The following is a 15,402-nucleotide window of genomic DNA, read 5'->3' on the forward strand; positions in this document are numbered from 1 at the left end:
TAGTAGTAGTAGTAGTAGCGGTGTAATAGTAGCAGTGGCGGTGTAATAGTAGTAGTAGTAGTAGTAGCGGTGTAATAGTAGCAGTAGCGGTGTAATAGTAGCAGTAGCGGTGTAATAGTAGTAGTAGTAGTAGTAGTAGCGGTGTAATAGTAGCAGTAGCGGTGTAATAGTAGCAGTAGCGGTGTAATAGTAGTAGTAGTAGTAGTAGTAGCAGCGGTGTAATAGTAGCAGCGGCGGTGTAATAGTAGTAGTAGTAGTAGCGGTGTAGTAGTAGCGGTGTAGTAGTAGTAGTAGTAGTAGTAGTAGTAGCGGTGTAATAGTAGCAGTGGCGGTGTAATAGTAGCAGTAGTAGTAGCGGTGTAGTAGTAGTAGTAGTAGTAGCGGTGTAATAGTAGCAGCGGCGGTGTAATAGTAGTAGTAGTAACGGTGTAATAGTAGCAGTAGTAGTGTAATAGTAGTAGCGGTGTAATAGTAGCAGTAGTATTGTAATAGTAGTAGTAGTAGTAGCGGTGTAATAGTAGCAGTAGCGGTGTAATAGTAGTAGTAGTAGCGGTGTAATAGTAGTAGTAGCAGTGTAATAGTAGTAGCGGTGTAATAGTAGCAGTAGTATTGTAATAGTAGTAGTAGTAGTAGCGGTGTAATAGTAGTAGTAGCGGTGTAATAGTAGCAGTAGCGGTGTAATAGTAGTAGTAGTAGCGGTGTAATAGTAGTAGTAGCGGTGTAATAGTAGCAGTAGCTGTGTAATAGTAGTAGTAGTAGTAGTAGCGGTGTAATAGTAGCAGTGGCGGTGTAATAGTAGTAGTAGTAGTAGCGGTGTAATAGTAGCAGTAGTAGTGTAATAGTAGTAGCGGTGTAATAGTAGCAGTAGTATTGTAATAGTAGCAGTAGCGGTGCAATAGTAGTAGTAGTAGTAGTAGCGGTGTAGTAGTAGTAGCGGTGTAATAGTCGTAGTAGTAGTAGCGGTGTAATAGTAGTAGTAGCGGTGTAATAGTAGTAGTAGCGGTGTAATAGTAGTAGTAGTAGCAGTGTAATAGTAGTAGCCGTGTAATAGTAGTGTGGTATAATAATAGTAGCAGTAGTGTAATAGCAGTAGTGTAATAGCAGTAGCGGTGTAATAGTAGTAACGGTGTAATAGTAGTAGTGGTGTAATAGTAGTAGTAGTAGCAATAGCAGCAGTAGTGTATTAGTTGAAGTGGAAGTGTGTGTGTGTGTGTGGTAGTGGTGTAGTAGTAGCATCAGTAGTAGTAGTGGTGTAGTAGTGGTGTAATAGTAGCATCAGTGGTGGTAGTAGTGGTGCAATAGTAGCATCAGTGGTGGTAGTAGTGGTGTAATAGTAGCATCAGTAGTAGTAGTAGTGGTGTAGTAGTAGCATCAGTAGTAGTAGTAGTAGTGGTGTAGTAGTAGCATCAGTAGTAGTAGTAGTAGTAGTAGCGGTGTAATATTAGCATCAGTAGTAGTAGTGGTGTAGTCCTAGTAGTAGTAGTGGTGTAGTAGTAGCATCAGTAGTAGTAGTGGTGGTGTAATATTAGCAGCAGTAGTAGTAGTGGTGTAATATTAGCAGCAGTAGTAGTAGTGGTGTAGTAGTAGTAGTGGTGTAGTAGTACCGGTGTAGTATTAGTAGTAGTAGTGGTGTAGTAGTAGCATCAGTAGTAATAGTAATAGCGGTGTAATATTGGCATCAGTAGTAGTAGTGGTGTAGTCGTAGTAGTAGTAATAGTGGTGTAATATTAGCATCAGTAGTAGTTGTAGTAATAGTGGTGTAATATTAGCATCAGCAGTAGTAGTGGTGTAGTAGTAGTGGTGTAGTAGTAGTAGTGGTGTAGAAGTAGCGCTGTAGTATTAGTAGTAGAACCAGTAGTAGTAGTGATGAGACTTCATCTTGGTCATTGCAACCACCCATTTCATAAGACTGAGCACCGTGTGGCTTCCTCCTCCTCACCTTGTTCTCTTTGATATAAAGTGCTAACATCTCCTCTCGGCCGTAGCGATACTCGGCCAGCTTGTACTTTGGCATGGCGGGGGAAGGAGGGGGGGACGTCACACTCCCCCCACTGGATAGTGCACGGAGCCTGGGGGAGGAAGGAGGAGGATGAGGGGCACAGGAGGGAGGAGAACAAAGTCAACACACACACACACACGATGAAACGGGCTAAATACAAAGACATGTCGTGACGCAAGCAATAGCACTATTGTACAGACATTTGACAAAAGCCCTATTTGGACGGGATAAGTTTTACTGGGGGAGCTCAGGTAATGTAATCATGTGCACGAGCATAAATCACCACATCCATCATTTTTGTCTTGTCCGAATCTTCCATGGCAGTAATTTTTACTTGGCAGGAAGGTTGTTATCCCAGCCCTAAAAACCTAGTGTTTTCAGCAAACTCCCAGGTCCTCTTATAATACTTATCCCGTGCGAATCGTCATCCCTGTGTTTTGAGGGATATTACAGAGTTTAACAGGTGCTGCACCCAGTTGGGGTAAGAACATGGGACCAAATTGAAAGCGCTATGCACATAGACTACAGATGAAAGATCTGTTTTGTTACATATCAACTTTCCTAGTGCCGTGCTTCTCTCTTAAAAGATTTGTTGGACGATATTGTGCCGATGAACTGATAAATTGCCAAATGTCAGTTAATTAAATGTCTGCATAGGTTACAGATCATGGTTCACGCATTATTATTTAGACTTTCTCTGAACTGAAGGCCATTAGGTCAACATTAGGCTATCCCTAGACACTTCAAATACCTTCACGCCTAGAAGAGCCTCCAGGCTTCCGTCATACCGGTCCCATTTTTAAATATTGAAAATAAATAATTAACGGGGCAGTTTGGTCAAACTAATCCAGTCCGAATCGTCCACTGGAAAAAACGGACACGCTGGAGTAATAATTACATAAGCAACGTTCTATAGTAACAGTAGTCCCGTGCAGATAGGGCTAAAGCCACTACGACAGAAGGTACTTTTGAAGAAAAAGGGAAGGAAGAGGGTATGGACGTGTGTGTGTTGCCACACGGAAAGCGAGGTCTGAGGAGTGATCTGGGCCCGTATCCACAAAGTGTCTCAGAGTAGGAATGCTAGGGTCTATCCATTCCATATAGTCCAATGTTATTCGTTACGATCAAAAATACAAAACTGATCCAAGATCAGCACGTCTACTTTGAGACTCTTTGTGGATACGGTCCATGTTGGTTGGTGGAGCACTAAAATGCACACGGCACAGCAGCCATCCAGAAGTCACAGTCTATTAAAAAGGTGTCCAACCACTGGCCTGCTACCAAACCAAGGCCTACGCCTCCCTCCTCAAATGAATCTCCACACAAACATTTATGAGGGCTCAGCAGCCAGGAGAGGAGGAGGAAATGGACAGAATAGGAGAAGAGGAGCAAGAGGGTAAGGGAAGGAATGGATTTTTTAAAGCCTGTTCAGTACGGAGTAGAAAGTGGTAAGAACAGAGCAGCAAGAGAGGAAGAGAGGTAGATGGACAGAAGTGTTCAAGAACAAAAAGACGAGTTACCATTCTGGGCCGAAGTTAAGTGTCTCAGCAGTCATATTCCTCACGTCTTTACAGAGCTGAGTATCTGGAAACAGGAGCAAGAAAAGGATTCATCTGAGAGTGACACACACACCGTGGTTTCCGTTAGCCGGTAATTGCCGGCTTTTGGCCGATAAAAATAAATGTCAAAAGCCGATAAATGAAATTGCCGCTGGCCAATTGTCCGGAAGAGAAACTACATTTAAAAAAATCACATTGTGAAATAAAGCTTTTTAACCTATTCATTGATGGAAATACATTTGACTGGTCATGCTTATCAATCTATAAGGTCATTTGCATAATTTAGTGGAATTAAATTGCCGTGTGTACAGTATATTCGTTATGCATTTTATTTATTCATCGCACGCGTACAGCATACAGAGCGCTTGAACTGAAAATCTGTCAGGCAGCGCGAGAGCTGCTGCTACAGCATCTCAAACAGCAAATGCATAGGCAACGGAAAGCCGGCTTCGTCAGCACGTCACACATCTCTTTGCAATGAGCTGGAGGCAGTATGCATTTTGAAAACGTAATTTTAAAATAGTTTGAAACCGGCACGAATTACTACATATTATGAAGCATGTCTTTACCTTGCTTCAAAGTAGCCTAGCCAACATCAGACCAGATCTGTGGAGGAAACTATTTTAAATATAAACTTTCTTTCATTGTCCAGTAGCCAAATGCACAATCCTAGTCATATAGATAGATGGGTTAGCTGACAAGATCACTCAAACGATGGGCGCGCTTCAATGAGGCAGAAGTCAGCATGCTGTTGTGATTCTGGATGGCCAGATTGCTAGCAAGAATGTCAAGAAACCGCCATGTGGGAAATCGTAAGTGGCTTGTTTTAGCTCCTTTCATCTTGTTCTCGATACCATGTCTTGTTTCGAGGTGTTTTGACTGATTTCATGTCAATGCTAATATGGCTAAAATTCACTAGCTAACCAACGACTGTAACAATGTATTTGAGAGACAAGTTACGTTGTTTTTCTTCTTCTGGTTATCTTGATCTCCCTCTTAAGTCATTTGTGTGTCATTTCATCAAACAGGGAGCTTCAAGCATCAGACAAGCTCAACACATATATAGCGGATTTGATTGAAAACACACATAGGGTGTGTCTATATGGAAAAATACACATTCGAACAGAGGACTTTCAGTTGACCAAGATTACTTGTAGTCGGGGACAGCCCTACATCATTGCATCCTCGACTTGCATGTTCTGTAGAATTAGCCTAATCTGTCATTGTGAGCACCGTGGATGGACGGCCTAATCAGGTTACGCACCCAATGCATATGGGTCCTGTAAAGTTCTCAAATGTCTGGTAAATTAAAAATGCTGCAGGTCAAATGTCCAGTGCCACATTTTCCTGACGGAAACCCTGACACACACCGACTAACAAATGCCATGCTCGCGCACAAACACACACACACACACAGCTCTTACCCTGTCCAGAAGAGTGGACCAGGCTGGACTTCGCTGGACCAGGCTAGGACTGGCTTAGAAGGCTGAGTGAGAAGGCTGAGTGGTGCTTACACAGCTGTGGTAACAGAGCTCCCCAACACACACAGAGATAGAGAATAGCTGCCTGTTTCAGGTGTGTATAGGGGATAGAGTACTGGTATGGATATGAGGACAGTTTGGAAGAAGCCTCTGCTCACAACTGGGAAAAAAAGTCGTAAAAAGAAAAACAAAACTGGAATAATCCGAAAACGAGTTGACGAAACAAACAAAATAAAATACTCGATAGTAACAATAATGATTACGACAACAGCAGTAATATCACATTTGACATGAAAAAAAAAAAGAAGATTAATCTCGATTTAAATCAAAACGCAGGGGAAAACAGAACAGGCTGCTGGAACAGCTGCTAGGAGCAGACGCGACTCTCTCCCTCCTTCTCTCCCACTTTTCTCTCCTGTCGTTTCCTCTCCGACTGAAACGTGGCTTGACTGACCCTCTAGGTGACGACACCTTTGATTCCTGTCCACCTCCCTTCAAACTGCTGTAAACATCAAGAAAAGAGAAAGAGAGTGAGCGATAGCAAGTAGAGAGAAACAGACAGAGAAACAAACACACCCAGTCACAGCTTGGCAGACAGGACATCTATGTAGTTGAATTTGTGTTGGAACGACACATTTTTAATGCAGTTTGGACTGCTTAGAAAGAGTGTTGATAGAGTCAACTTGTTTAAGCATTTAACATTTTTTCACATGTATTTTTCCGTAGAATAAGATGGCTACTGTAGCCTTCCACTGAGAACGTTTGGGTTTATTCATGTCCATTTGATGCAAATTAATAATCAACATCGCAAGAGCTTTGCCATCAATAATAATTAACTTAGTAAACAACTTTCCATGTTTACAGAATGTGCGCCCCCAGTGACTAATACAATAGTGATGACACCATTTTGCAAAAACAATGCACCTGGTTGGAGACGGCACCTGCAAACGTCATGGCAACAACAATATCCAAGCAACAGAATGCCACCCCCAGGCTTTGCAGTAAAAACAGACACCCAACAGACAGACACCTAGCATTGCTGCTCCCATAGAGTTTGAAAAGCCCCTCACACTATAGAAATCTTGTCAGGTGATTGTAATTCTATGGCTTCTCCTCTTCTTGAGATGCACAGCTAAGAATAGGTGGACTAGCAGCTAATTAAATCATTCCAGGGATGTGCATGTCTCCTTTCATGAACGGTTCGATATGCATTTAGAAACAGTGGCGCCGATAAGATACAGGAACGATATGTTTTAGTTTGAAACTATTCAGTAAGAGTCGGTTTGATTAGGAGGCACAAATGAATGCAATTCGGCTCGATGCACTAACATTTTCCATTTTAAAATAGTGTCTGCTGCTTACGAGAGCTCAGGGGCTGGGCCTCTCGGAGCTGGATCTGTCTGCGATAACTTCTCTAAACTGAGTGGCTATTTGTTAGTGTCCATGTATGTGGGTACCTTTGCCATAGTGCAGACAGAGCAGCTACCACCCCACTATCAGATTAGGGGTGGGGGCAATTCCCACTTTTTAAAAAATCTGAAATCACCATCAACCACTGATTAACTGGTCATTTTCAGATAAAATTGTTGTGAGCTAGTACTATGACAATATTTATCTTTAGAAATTATCATGGCATTTAGCCAATTAATATAATGCAGCTTTGGATTTTACCGCCGTCTGAAAAGCAAATGGTTAAAACCGTTTGTAATTTTACTAAGTTTCTATGGCTCAAAAAAAAAAAAAAAGATTGCTGTCCTTTATGAAATGACCCGGTTCATGTAAAAATGACCAAATACACTGACTGTTTAAAGCAAACTACCGAAACGTTCTTATGGTGAACCTGAACATTCGAAAACCCCAATCAGCAGATGGATACGAGTTGTGTCCACTCCGGTAGACTAAAAATACTATGGTAAAAATTTTAAAAAAATAAATAAATACACTTCTACACCGCATTTGGTGACAATTAGTTGAGTGACAAGCAAATTAATAAAACCTATGATTTGACACTCTGAAAGCCATTCAGCATCTGAATGCTGAAGGTGCCATGCAGATGTCCAAATAGCCTATTAGAACAGAGATAGATTTGCTCGTGCCAACGATAGGTAGGCCCATCTCCCTCACCGCGTGCACAGCTGTTATTCTGAGAGTCACATGCATAAAAGTTCTATAGGATAGGCTACTGAACTGAAGGAGAGGAAGCATCAGTCACAACAGATGAGGGTTTTTTTTCAGAATAAAACAAAACACAACACTTGAACGGGAACTGATTCATATCAGTGAATCTTACATCCATACATAATTAATCTATAAAAAGGGTGTTGACACAGAAAAAGGCCCCTACCTACACAAAACAGCATATTAACAATAAGCAGAATGAAGCAGACAACAAAACACAAAAAAATCCTAGATAAAGTTGAATATTTTTTATAATATTTTCAGTGTGCTCTAAAATATAGAGTATGTCTAGATTCTGAAATTAAAAATGTTCACATTAATTTATTCAACATTAAAAATATGAAAATCTCAAAAGTAACCTTTTAATTTTTTGTTTGGAACAATATACATCTTCAAACAAGTCAGCTTTCCAGAGTAAGATCTCTAGTACTTGGGAAGATGACCCATTTTATACATAGATATTGCCATTATATGTCATTAACCAATCAGGATAGCACATGAAGCAAATCATCAGCAGAGTTCCCTTTGAATCCATGTTCCCACGCACTGTGTTGGTGTTGCTCATAACTTCAAAATTAGCAGAAAGCCCAGTCTGGAAATGTAATGAACTTGAAGAGTATATTGTGCCAAACCATGTGTTAAAATTAACTAAATCAACAAGGGTACTTTTGAGATATTCATTTTAATATTTTTTATTGTTTGTATTTATCAAGGATTCTCATCAGTTTCTTCCAATGCAACAGATAATGTTGCTGGACCCTAGGAAGAGTAAGGCAGTTATATACAATTTAAAATATTACATTACATTTAACATCTTTCACAACACATTACGTGTGTGTTCTCTACTACCACATACAGTTCATTCGGAAAGTATTAAGACTCCCTAACATTCAGAATTTTGTTACATTACAGCCTTATTCTAAAATGGATTAAAAATGTCCCTCCCCTCATCTACACACAATACCCCATAATGACAAAGCAAAAACTGTTTTTTATACGTTTTTAAATATCACATTTACATAAATATTCAGACCCTTTACTCAGTACTTTGTTGAAGCACTTTTGGCAGCGATTACAGCCTCGAGTCTTCTTGGATATGATGCTACAAGCTTGGCACACCAGTATTTGGGGAGTTTATCACATTCTTCTCTGCAGATTCTCTAAAGCTCTGTCAGGGTGTGTCGCAGCCATCCGCGACCGGAAGACCCATGAGGCGGTGAACAATTGGTCCAGCATCGTCCGGGTTGGGGGAGGATGTCCTTGTCCCATCGCGCTCTAGTGACACCTGTGGCGGGCCAGGCGCATGCAGTTCTACATTGTTTCCTCTGACTCATTCATGCGGCTGGCCTCCGGGTTAAGCAAGCAGTGTGTCAAGACGCAGTGCAGCTTGGCAGGGTTGTGTTTCAGAGGATGCATGGCTCTCGACCTTCGCCTCTCCTGAGTCCGTAGGGGAGTTGCAGCGATGGGACAAGACTAACTACCAATTAGATATCATGAAATTGGGGGGAAAAAGTACACACGGGATGAAGTCCAGGATCTGGCTGGGCCACTCAAGGACATTGAGATCTGTCCCGAAGCCACTCCTGCGTTCTCTTACTGTGTGCTTAGGGTCGTTGTCGTGTTGTAAGGTGAACCTTCGTCCCAGTCTGAGGTCCTGAGCAGATCTCTGTACTTTTCGCTGTTCATCTTTCTCTCAATCCTGACTGGCCTCCCAGTCCCTGATGCTGAAAAACACCCCACATCATGATGCTGCCACCACCATGCTTCACCGTAGGAATGGTGCCAGGTTGCCTCCATACGCAATGCTTGGTGTTCAGGCCATAGAGTTCAATCTTCATTTCATCAGACCAGAGAAGCTTGTTTCTCATTGTCTAAGAGTCTTTAGGTGCCTTTTGGCAAACTCCAAGTGGGCTGTCATGTGCCTTTTACTGAGGAGTGGCTTCCTTCTGGCCACTCTACCATAAAGGCCTGATTGGAGGAGTGCTGCAGAGATGGTTGTCCTTCTGGAAGATTCTCCTTTCTCCACAGAGGAACTCTGGAGCTCTGTCAGAGTGATCATCGGGTTCTTGGTCACCTCCCTGACCAAGGCCCTACTCCCCGGATTTCTCAGTTTGGCCGGGCGACCAGCTCTAGGAAGAGTCTTGGTGGCTCCAAACTTCTTCCATTTAAGAATGATGGAGGCTACGGTGTCCTTGGGGACCTTCAATGTTGCAAACATAATTTGGTACACTTCCCCAGATCTGTGCCCCGACACAATCCTGTCTCGGAGCTCTACGGACAATTCTTTCAACCCCAATCACTTGAATTGACCATAGGTGGACTCCCAAGTTGTAGAAATATCTCAAGGATGATCAATGGAAACAGGATGCACGTTAGCTCAATTTCGAGTCTCATAGCAAAGGGTCTGAATACTTATGTAAATAAGGTATGTTTTTTTAATATAAATGTCTAAAAACCTGTTTTTGCATTGTCATTATGGGGTATTGTGTCGATTGATTAAATAAACAATTCTCCTCATCAATTTTAGATTAAGGCTGTAACGAAACAAAATGTGAAAAAAGGGAAGGGGTCTGAATACTTTCCAAACACTGTATATTCTGGCCCCACCCTTGCTACTATAACAGCCTCCACTCTTCTGGGAAGGCTTTCCACTAGATGTTGGAACATTGCTGCAGGGACTTGCTTCCATTCAGCCACAAGAGCATTAGTGAGCTGGGGCACAGATGTTGGGCAATTAGGCCTGGCTCATAGTCAGCGTTCCAATTCATCCCAAAGGTGTTTGATGGGGTTCAGGTCAGGGCTCTGTGCAGGCCAGTCAAGTTTTTCCACACCAATCTTGACAAACCATTTCTGTATGGACCTTGCTTTGTGCATGGGGGCAATTGTCATGCTGAAACAGGAAAGGGCCTTCACCAAACTGTTGCCACAAAGTTGGATGCACAGAATCGTCTAGAATGTCATTGTACACTGTAGGGTTAAAATTTCCCTTCACTGGAACTTATGGGGCAAAACCATGAAAAACAGCCCTAGACCATACTCCTCCTCTACCAAAACTTCACAGTTGGCACGATGCACTCTGCAAGGTAACGTTCTCCTGGACAGATTCGTTCTTTGGACTGCCAGATGGCGAAGCGTGATTCATCACTCCAGAGAACATGTTTCCACTGCTCCAAGGTCCACAGGCTTTGTTTTTTGTTGTTAAATTTATCCTTTATTTAACTAGGCAAGTCAGGTAAGAACAAATTCTTATTTACAATGACGGCCTACCAGGGAACCGTGGGTTACCTTCCTTGTTCAGGGGTAGAACGCCAGATGTTTACCTTGTCAGCTCGGGATTTGATCCAGCAACCTTTTGGTTATTGGCCCAACACTCTAACCACTCGGCTACACCCCTCCAGCTGACTCTTGGCATTGCGCATGATGATCTTAGGCTTGCTTGTGTGTGACTGCTCGGCCATGGAAACCTATTTCATGAAGCTCACAACGAACCGTTCTTGTGCTGACGTTGCTTCCAGAGGCAGTTTGGAACTTGATAGTGAGTGTTGCAACAGAGGACAGATGATTTTATGCACTACGTGCTTCAGCACTCGGTGGTCCACTCAACTTTTAAAAAAAATACCTAGACCAATCAAGGGCAGGCAAAGACTGGAAGTAGTTACGCAACATATCTAATACTAACAAATTAGATCAAGATTAACTTCTCACTATCCAGCCAGCTAACCGGCAAAAAGTTAGGGGTAAACAAACAGTGATGTAAGTATGATAGGACAGCTTTACAGTCAGTGTCAGCAGGCCCGGTAACAAATTAGTTTGGCAAAATAAATATCATGCAAATAATTTGTTGTTGTGACAGCCAAGTATGTTAATAACGACTTGTGAGCCTGCTGAAAATCTTTATTGAAACGACAACAAAAAAAATGTCAGTAGTTTGCTTAGGATGCCACCAAAAGTTAGGCAAATTACATGGGAGTAAGGAAGTACCCTACGGCTGTACCCTACTCGGGGCGTGGTCACGTTAAATCACGCCTCGTCTTGTGTATCTGTAATATTAGCAAGCAACAATGACAGTAAACACCATGGCCAACCCGTGTACCATGGGTCGGTTTAGGAAATACAGCTAGCTAGTAATGTATAGTAGGATTCAGGTGTTATTTTCAGCAAAATAAAGTCATACATACTATGTACTTGTTGCGGTCTTTCATGCCAGATAACTGATAAATATAGGTTTTCCTTAAACCATTGTGGCAATTCATTGATTTACTAGAGAATCTTGCTCGTTTGGAATTTAGTAGCAGCCACCATTGGGCCATGTAACGTTAGTAAGCAACGCGGACAAGACTCGAGCATCAAACACCTCTATCAGAAAAGGCACGGGACAATCGCTTGAGATAAAATGTTAAATAATTGTATTCAGATTGTTGCTTATCAATGAACAATTGTTTACCCAGCTAATAATATTTCAATGACATAACATTAACGATCAGTATCTGGCCGTGTAAGACATTCGGTTTCCATGCAAGGTTCAAATGACACAAGATATGGCGAAGGGGGCGGAGTGTCCGCGTGTGTGAATCAACGCACTCCCTTCCCTGGTCAATCCGCCGCCCCTACAACTCTACCCCGCTGCTTACTATGGCCTTCCACAACCCGAGCAAAACAAACCAATAAAACAGAAATGGTAACCAATAATGCCGTCGTTCTACGGCTCGCTCAGAGCCCCATCTTCTGAAACACCAATCATTTCATTAGAGAGAATTTAGGCACCTGACTCGCGTTTGTATGGGCCCTCTCAGATTAAAGTGATTTGCTAACTATGTAACGTTATAGATGACCGTGTCAACCATTCCCAAAAATGCTCAAAGAACCATAGCTTACCTTTGAATTAATGTAGTTTATTTATTTTTAAATACGTTTTGTTGTGTACAATCTTCGGTTTTAATTCATATGCATTGGTTTCCTTTCTCTTTCTGTAAACATCCTCCTCCAACAGAATGGTACTGATACTCTCATGAAGTCGTGTTCAATGTTTGATTTGTTTACCCCCTCTCCTACGGTCGCTGCGTGTTGATGTCCAGTCGAGAAGTCTGCTCCTTACTCTTGTTGTTTGTGTTTTCAGAGAAAGATGGCCGCCCTACTCACACCACGTGACGTAACATTGACTTGTGTTACGCGTTGTTTGCTAATGTTATGCTATTTTCAGACCAACCATCCCACTCTTGCACAGCATGTATAACTTATAATAATATAATGATTTGCAATTAGGCTGAATCTAATGCATTTTAGCGTGCTCGCAAGCGGTTGTCGTGGTATATCCGTAATCGAGCCACACACGTCAACACTGCACTTCACTTGGGTTGTTTACAGGGGGTGGGCGTTGTAACAACAGGGGTGTAATCGTTATGCAGATTATGTTGCAACCCGTTTACTCCAAACGGAAAACGTAAACGACAGTTTATATTGGTCAAATTCAGTTCGTTCCGTTTGTGCTGTTTCCGTTTTCTTTCTAAACAGTACACTGTTTCCGTAATGAATACGCCCCATATACTATTATCGCGGATATTCAATTTAACCATTATATTTCAAATGTAGCTTGGTAAGACTGCAAATATACGTTTTTATTTAACCAGTAATCAGAGGGTGGCGCAGCACTGTATTTGATATGTATTTTCATAATATTAACTGATGGAGGAGAACGTTTTCGTATTGATTACTTCCGGGGCACCTCTGTGTTTCCAGAAGTTCACAAACCTCTCAGGTTCTGAGTTCCCCAGCACGATAGAGTCAAAATTTGAATAATTTGGTTGCAAACCGTGATTGAAGGTACAGTCTGATTGCTTTCACGTTCTTATTTTGTCTTAACGTTAACTACCTTTGTTTGGAGTGACACATTTTAGCACAGAGTGTAACGGTTAAATTACATTACGTTCCAATCTAGATAACGTTAGCTAGCTACCAGTCGACCTCTCTGGTATTTGAGTATTTCAGAACCTTCAGTAAATTGGCTAAGCAGTTTATTTGCTGCCTGAAAGATGATTGTGTTGATCTTCCGTTCTTGTCATTGACATTTCCTTTCCTGTTGTTTTTGCCACCTATTACTGCAGTGCTCCATTCCATTACTTCCCTGTTTCTGACTGACTCAATCGTGATGACAGAACCACACAGCCCTATCTCTGCCTCCGTCCCCCAGACAACCCCAGGCATCATCATGCCCCCGGCCGACGGCAGTGGCACAGCGGTGGAGATGGACCCTGTGGAGTACACCCTCCGCAAGCGTCTCCCCAGGAAGCTGCCCAAGCGCCGTAATGACGTGTACGTCAACATGAAGACAGACTTCCGGGCCCAGCTGGCCCGCTGCCAGAAGCTGCTGGAGGGAGGAGGCCACAGGGAGATCTGCGTCCATGGTCTGGGCCTGGCCATCAATAGGGCCATCAACATCGCCCTGCAGCTCCAGGCCAGCAGCCAGGGGGCACTACAGCTGGCGGCCAACACGTCTACAGTGGAGCTGGTGGACGATCTGGAGCCTGAGGACCCGGACGAGGCGGGGGAACCCATGACACGCACTCGGAATAATTCGGCTATTCATATCAAAGTGTTCTACCCAGACCCACAGTGACCCGAAACGCATCACCATCAGTCCTAGCTCGGATATGGCTAGCTACCTCCATTGTCATGGTGTCTGTAATATAGTAATGGAGGCTAGTCATACCTCACTCGTATCTCACCTGGTTAATCCTGCCGGATATCCTAACCCTCTGCGGTGGCTGTTATCCAGATGTGGGGAATAATGAGAAGTGTCTATGAACTGAGCTGATTTCAGAGCTTTTGGAAGCTCTTTCTCAGCTTTGTCATTTTGTTATGCATGTCAGTCAGAGAAGTGTATTTGTTAGTATCAAGATGTGATGTTTCATGCCATCATTTCCAATCCCTCACTGCCTGAAAAAAAGAACTCCCATAGGAAATGGGACAGACCACACTAAGGCTGCATTTACACAGGCAGCCCAATTCTGATATTTTTTCCACTAATGGGTCTTTTGACCAATCAAATCAGATATTTTCACATGAGCTCTTTTAAGAACTGATCTTAGTGGGGAAAGAATATCAGCGTTGGGCTACCTTTTGTAAACGCAGCATAACTCATGCGAGCTACAATACTCCTGTTCCACATGGGAATACATGCTCTGAAAAGGATGTGGATTTAAAGCTTACATAAAACCTTGTAGATTTTTTAAAAGTGTAATCACTGAATATTAGTTGACTATGGGAATTAAGTCATATTTTTTTGTAATTTGCTGGTCAGATTTAAGTTTCCCAACTATATATGCAATTATGCATTTTACTTACCAATGCCAAACATTTGACATACAAATTCTGTCAAGTCAGTAAATGTTAGTTTTTTTTACATCATACAAATGTATGTTTTTAGCTTCAGTATTTGAATGTATATACAGTATTTATTGTACATGTGTAATAAAATAAGGAAAGTACAGAAGTTTTTTTCATGAAACATTAAGTGTAAAACTGACAATCATCCAGTCATTTTTGCAGTTAGTAACAGTGAATCTCCACTAGGTGGCATTCGAATGCTTCTTTCGTGCACTGCTTACACTACTCATATCTTTTTTACCTTTATTTAACTAGGCAAGTCAGTTAAGAACAAATTCTTATTTTCAATGACTGCCTAGGAACAGAGGGTCAACTGCCTTTTTCAGGAGCAGAACAACTGATTTTTACCTTGTCAGCTCAGGATTTGATCTTGCAACCTTTTGGTTAGTAGTCCAACACTCTAACCACTAGGCTACCTGCATATTAAGAAGTTATTCTTTACTTCTTTTTTTTTACACTCAGTTTATATGTTGATAAGCAACTGCTTGCTTAGGTTAGGTTTAGAATACGGGTAATGGTTAAGTTTAGGGTTAGAGCTAGGGTTAGTAGATAGTTAGTTGAAATGTTACTTGTAGTCTGTAGAGCATTTACAGATGGACTATCCAAATAAAGTGTTACGGCTATGGCTTTCTTTCCAAACCACAGATATATCTCCAGGGGACAGGACAACAAAAGTGATGCAATTATCACACAGACAAACAAACTTCCTCTTGCCTTTTTTTCGTCCATCCTTTTTTAAATTAAAGAATGATATTTTGTATTTAAAAACCAAATGGCACTATGATAGAGGGGGCAAAACAAC

The 15,402-nt window shown here is 42.0% G+C and overlaps 2 protein-coding genes across 9 annotated transcripts in view; one reads left to right on the forward strand and one right to left on the reverse strand.

The window, feature by feature from the left end:
* LOC139378934 (GRB10-interacting GYF protein 1-like) overlaps positions 1-12,418 on the reverse strand; it is a 36,318-nt gene extending 23,900 nt beyond the window's left edge. For 7 of the 8 annotated variants that reach the window (XM_071121558.1, XM_071121560.1, XM_071121557.1 and 4 more), the window contains exons 1-4: positions 12,093-12,418; positions 4,983-5,541; positions 3,520-3,583; positions 1,940-2,069 (exon numbers count right to left, since the gene is read on the reverse strand). In XM_071121558.1, the coding sequence (XP_070977659.1) occupies positions 1,940-2,069; positions 3,520-3,554 (165 nt within the window). In that variant the 5' untranslated portion in view covers positions 3,555-3,583; positions 4,983-5,541; positions 12,093-12,418. Of the gene's footprint in view, positions 1-1,939; positions 2,070-3,519; positions 3,584-4,982; positions 5,542-12,092 lie in introns of those variants that run through there. The other variant, XM_071121561.1, reaches the window with a different exon arrangement.
* Positions 12,419-12,570: 152 nt separating this feature from the next.
* LOC139378937 (POP7 homolog, ribonuclease P/MRP subunit) lies at positions 12,571-14,701 on the forward strand. The gene is made up of 2 exons (XM_071121565.1): positions 12,571-13,037; positions 13,319-14,701. The coding sequence occupies exon 2, from the start codon at positions 13,363-13,365 to the stop codon at positions 13,828-13,830; it is 468 nt and encodes a 155-aa protein (XP_070977666.1). The 5' UTR covers positions 12,571-13,037; positions 13,319-13,362; the 3' UTR covers positions 13,831-14,701.
* Positions 14,702-15,402: the final 701 nt, after the last annotated feature.

The sequence above is a fragment of the Oncorhynchus clarkii genome, chromosome 21 (assembly GCF_045791955.1).
Source record: "Oncorhynchus clarkii lewisi isolate Uvic-CL-2024 chromosome 21, UVic_Ocla_1.0, whole genome shotgun sequence".
Taxonomy (NCBI): Eukaryota; Metazoa; Chordata; class Actinopteri; order Salmoniformes; family Salmonidae; genus Oncorhynchus; species Oncorhynchus clarkii.

What these genes read in the sequence shown, in the direction of transcription:
- LOC139378937 (XM_071121565.1), top strand. Translation starts at nt 13,363, where the DNA reads ATGACAGAACCACACAGCCCTATCTCTGCCTCCGTCCCCCAGACAACC.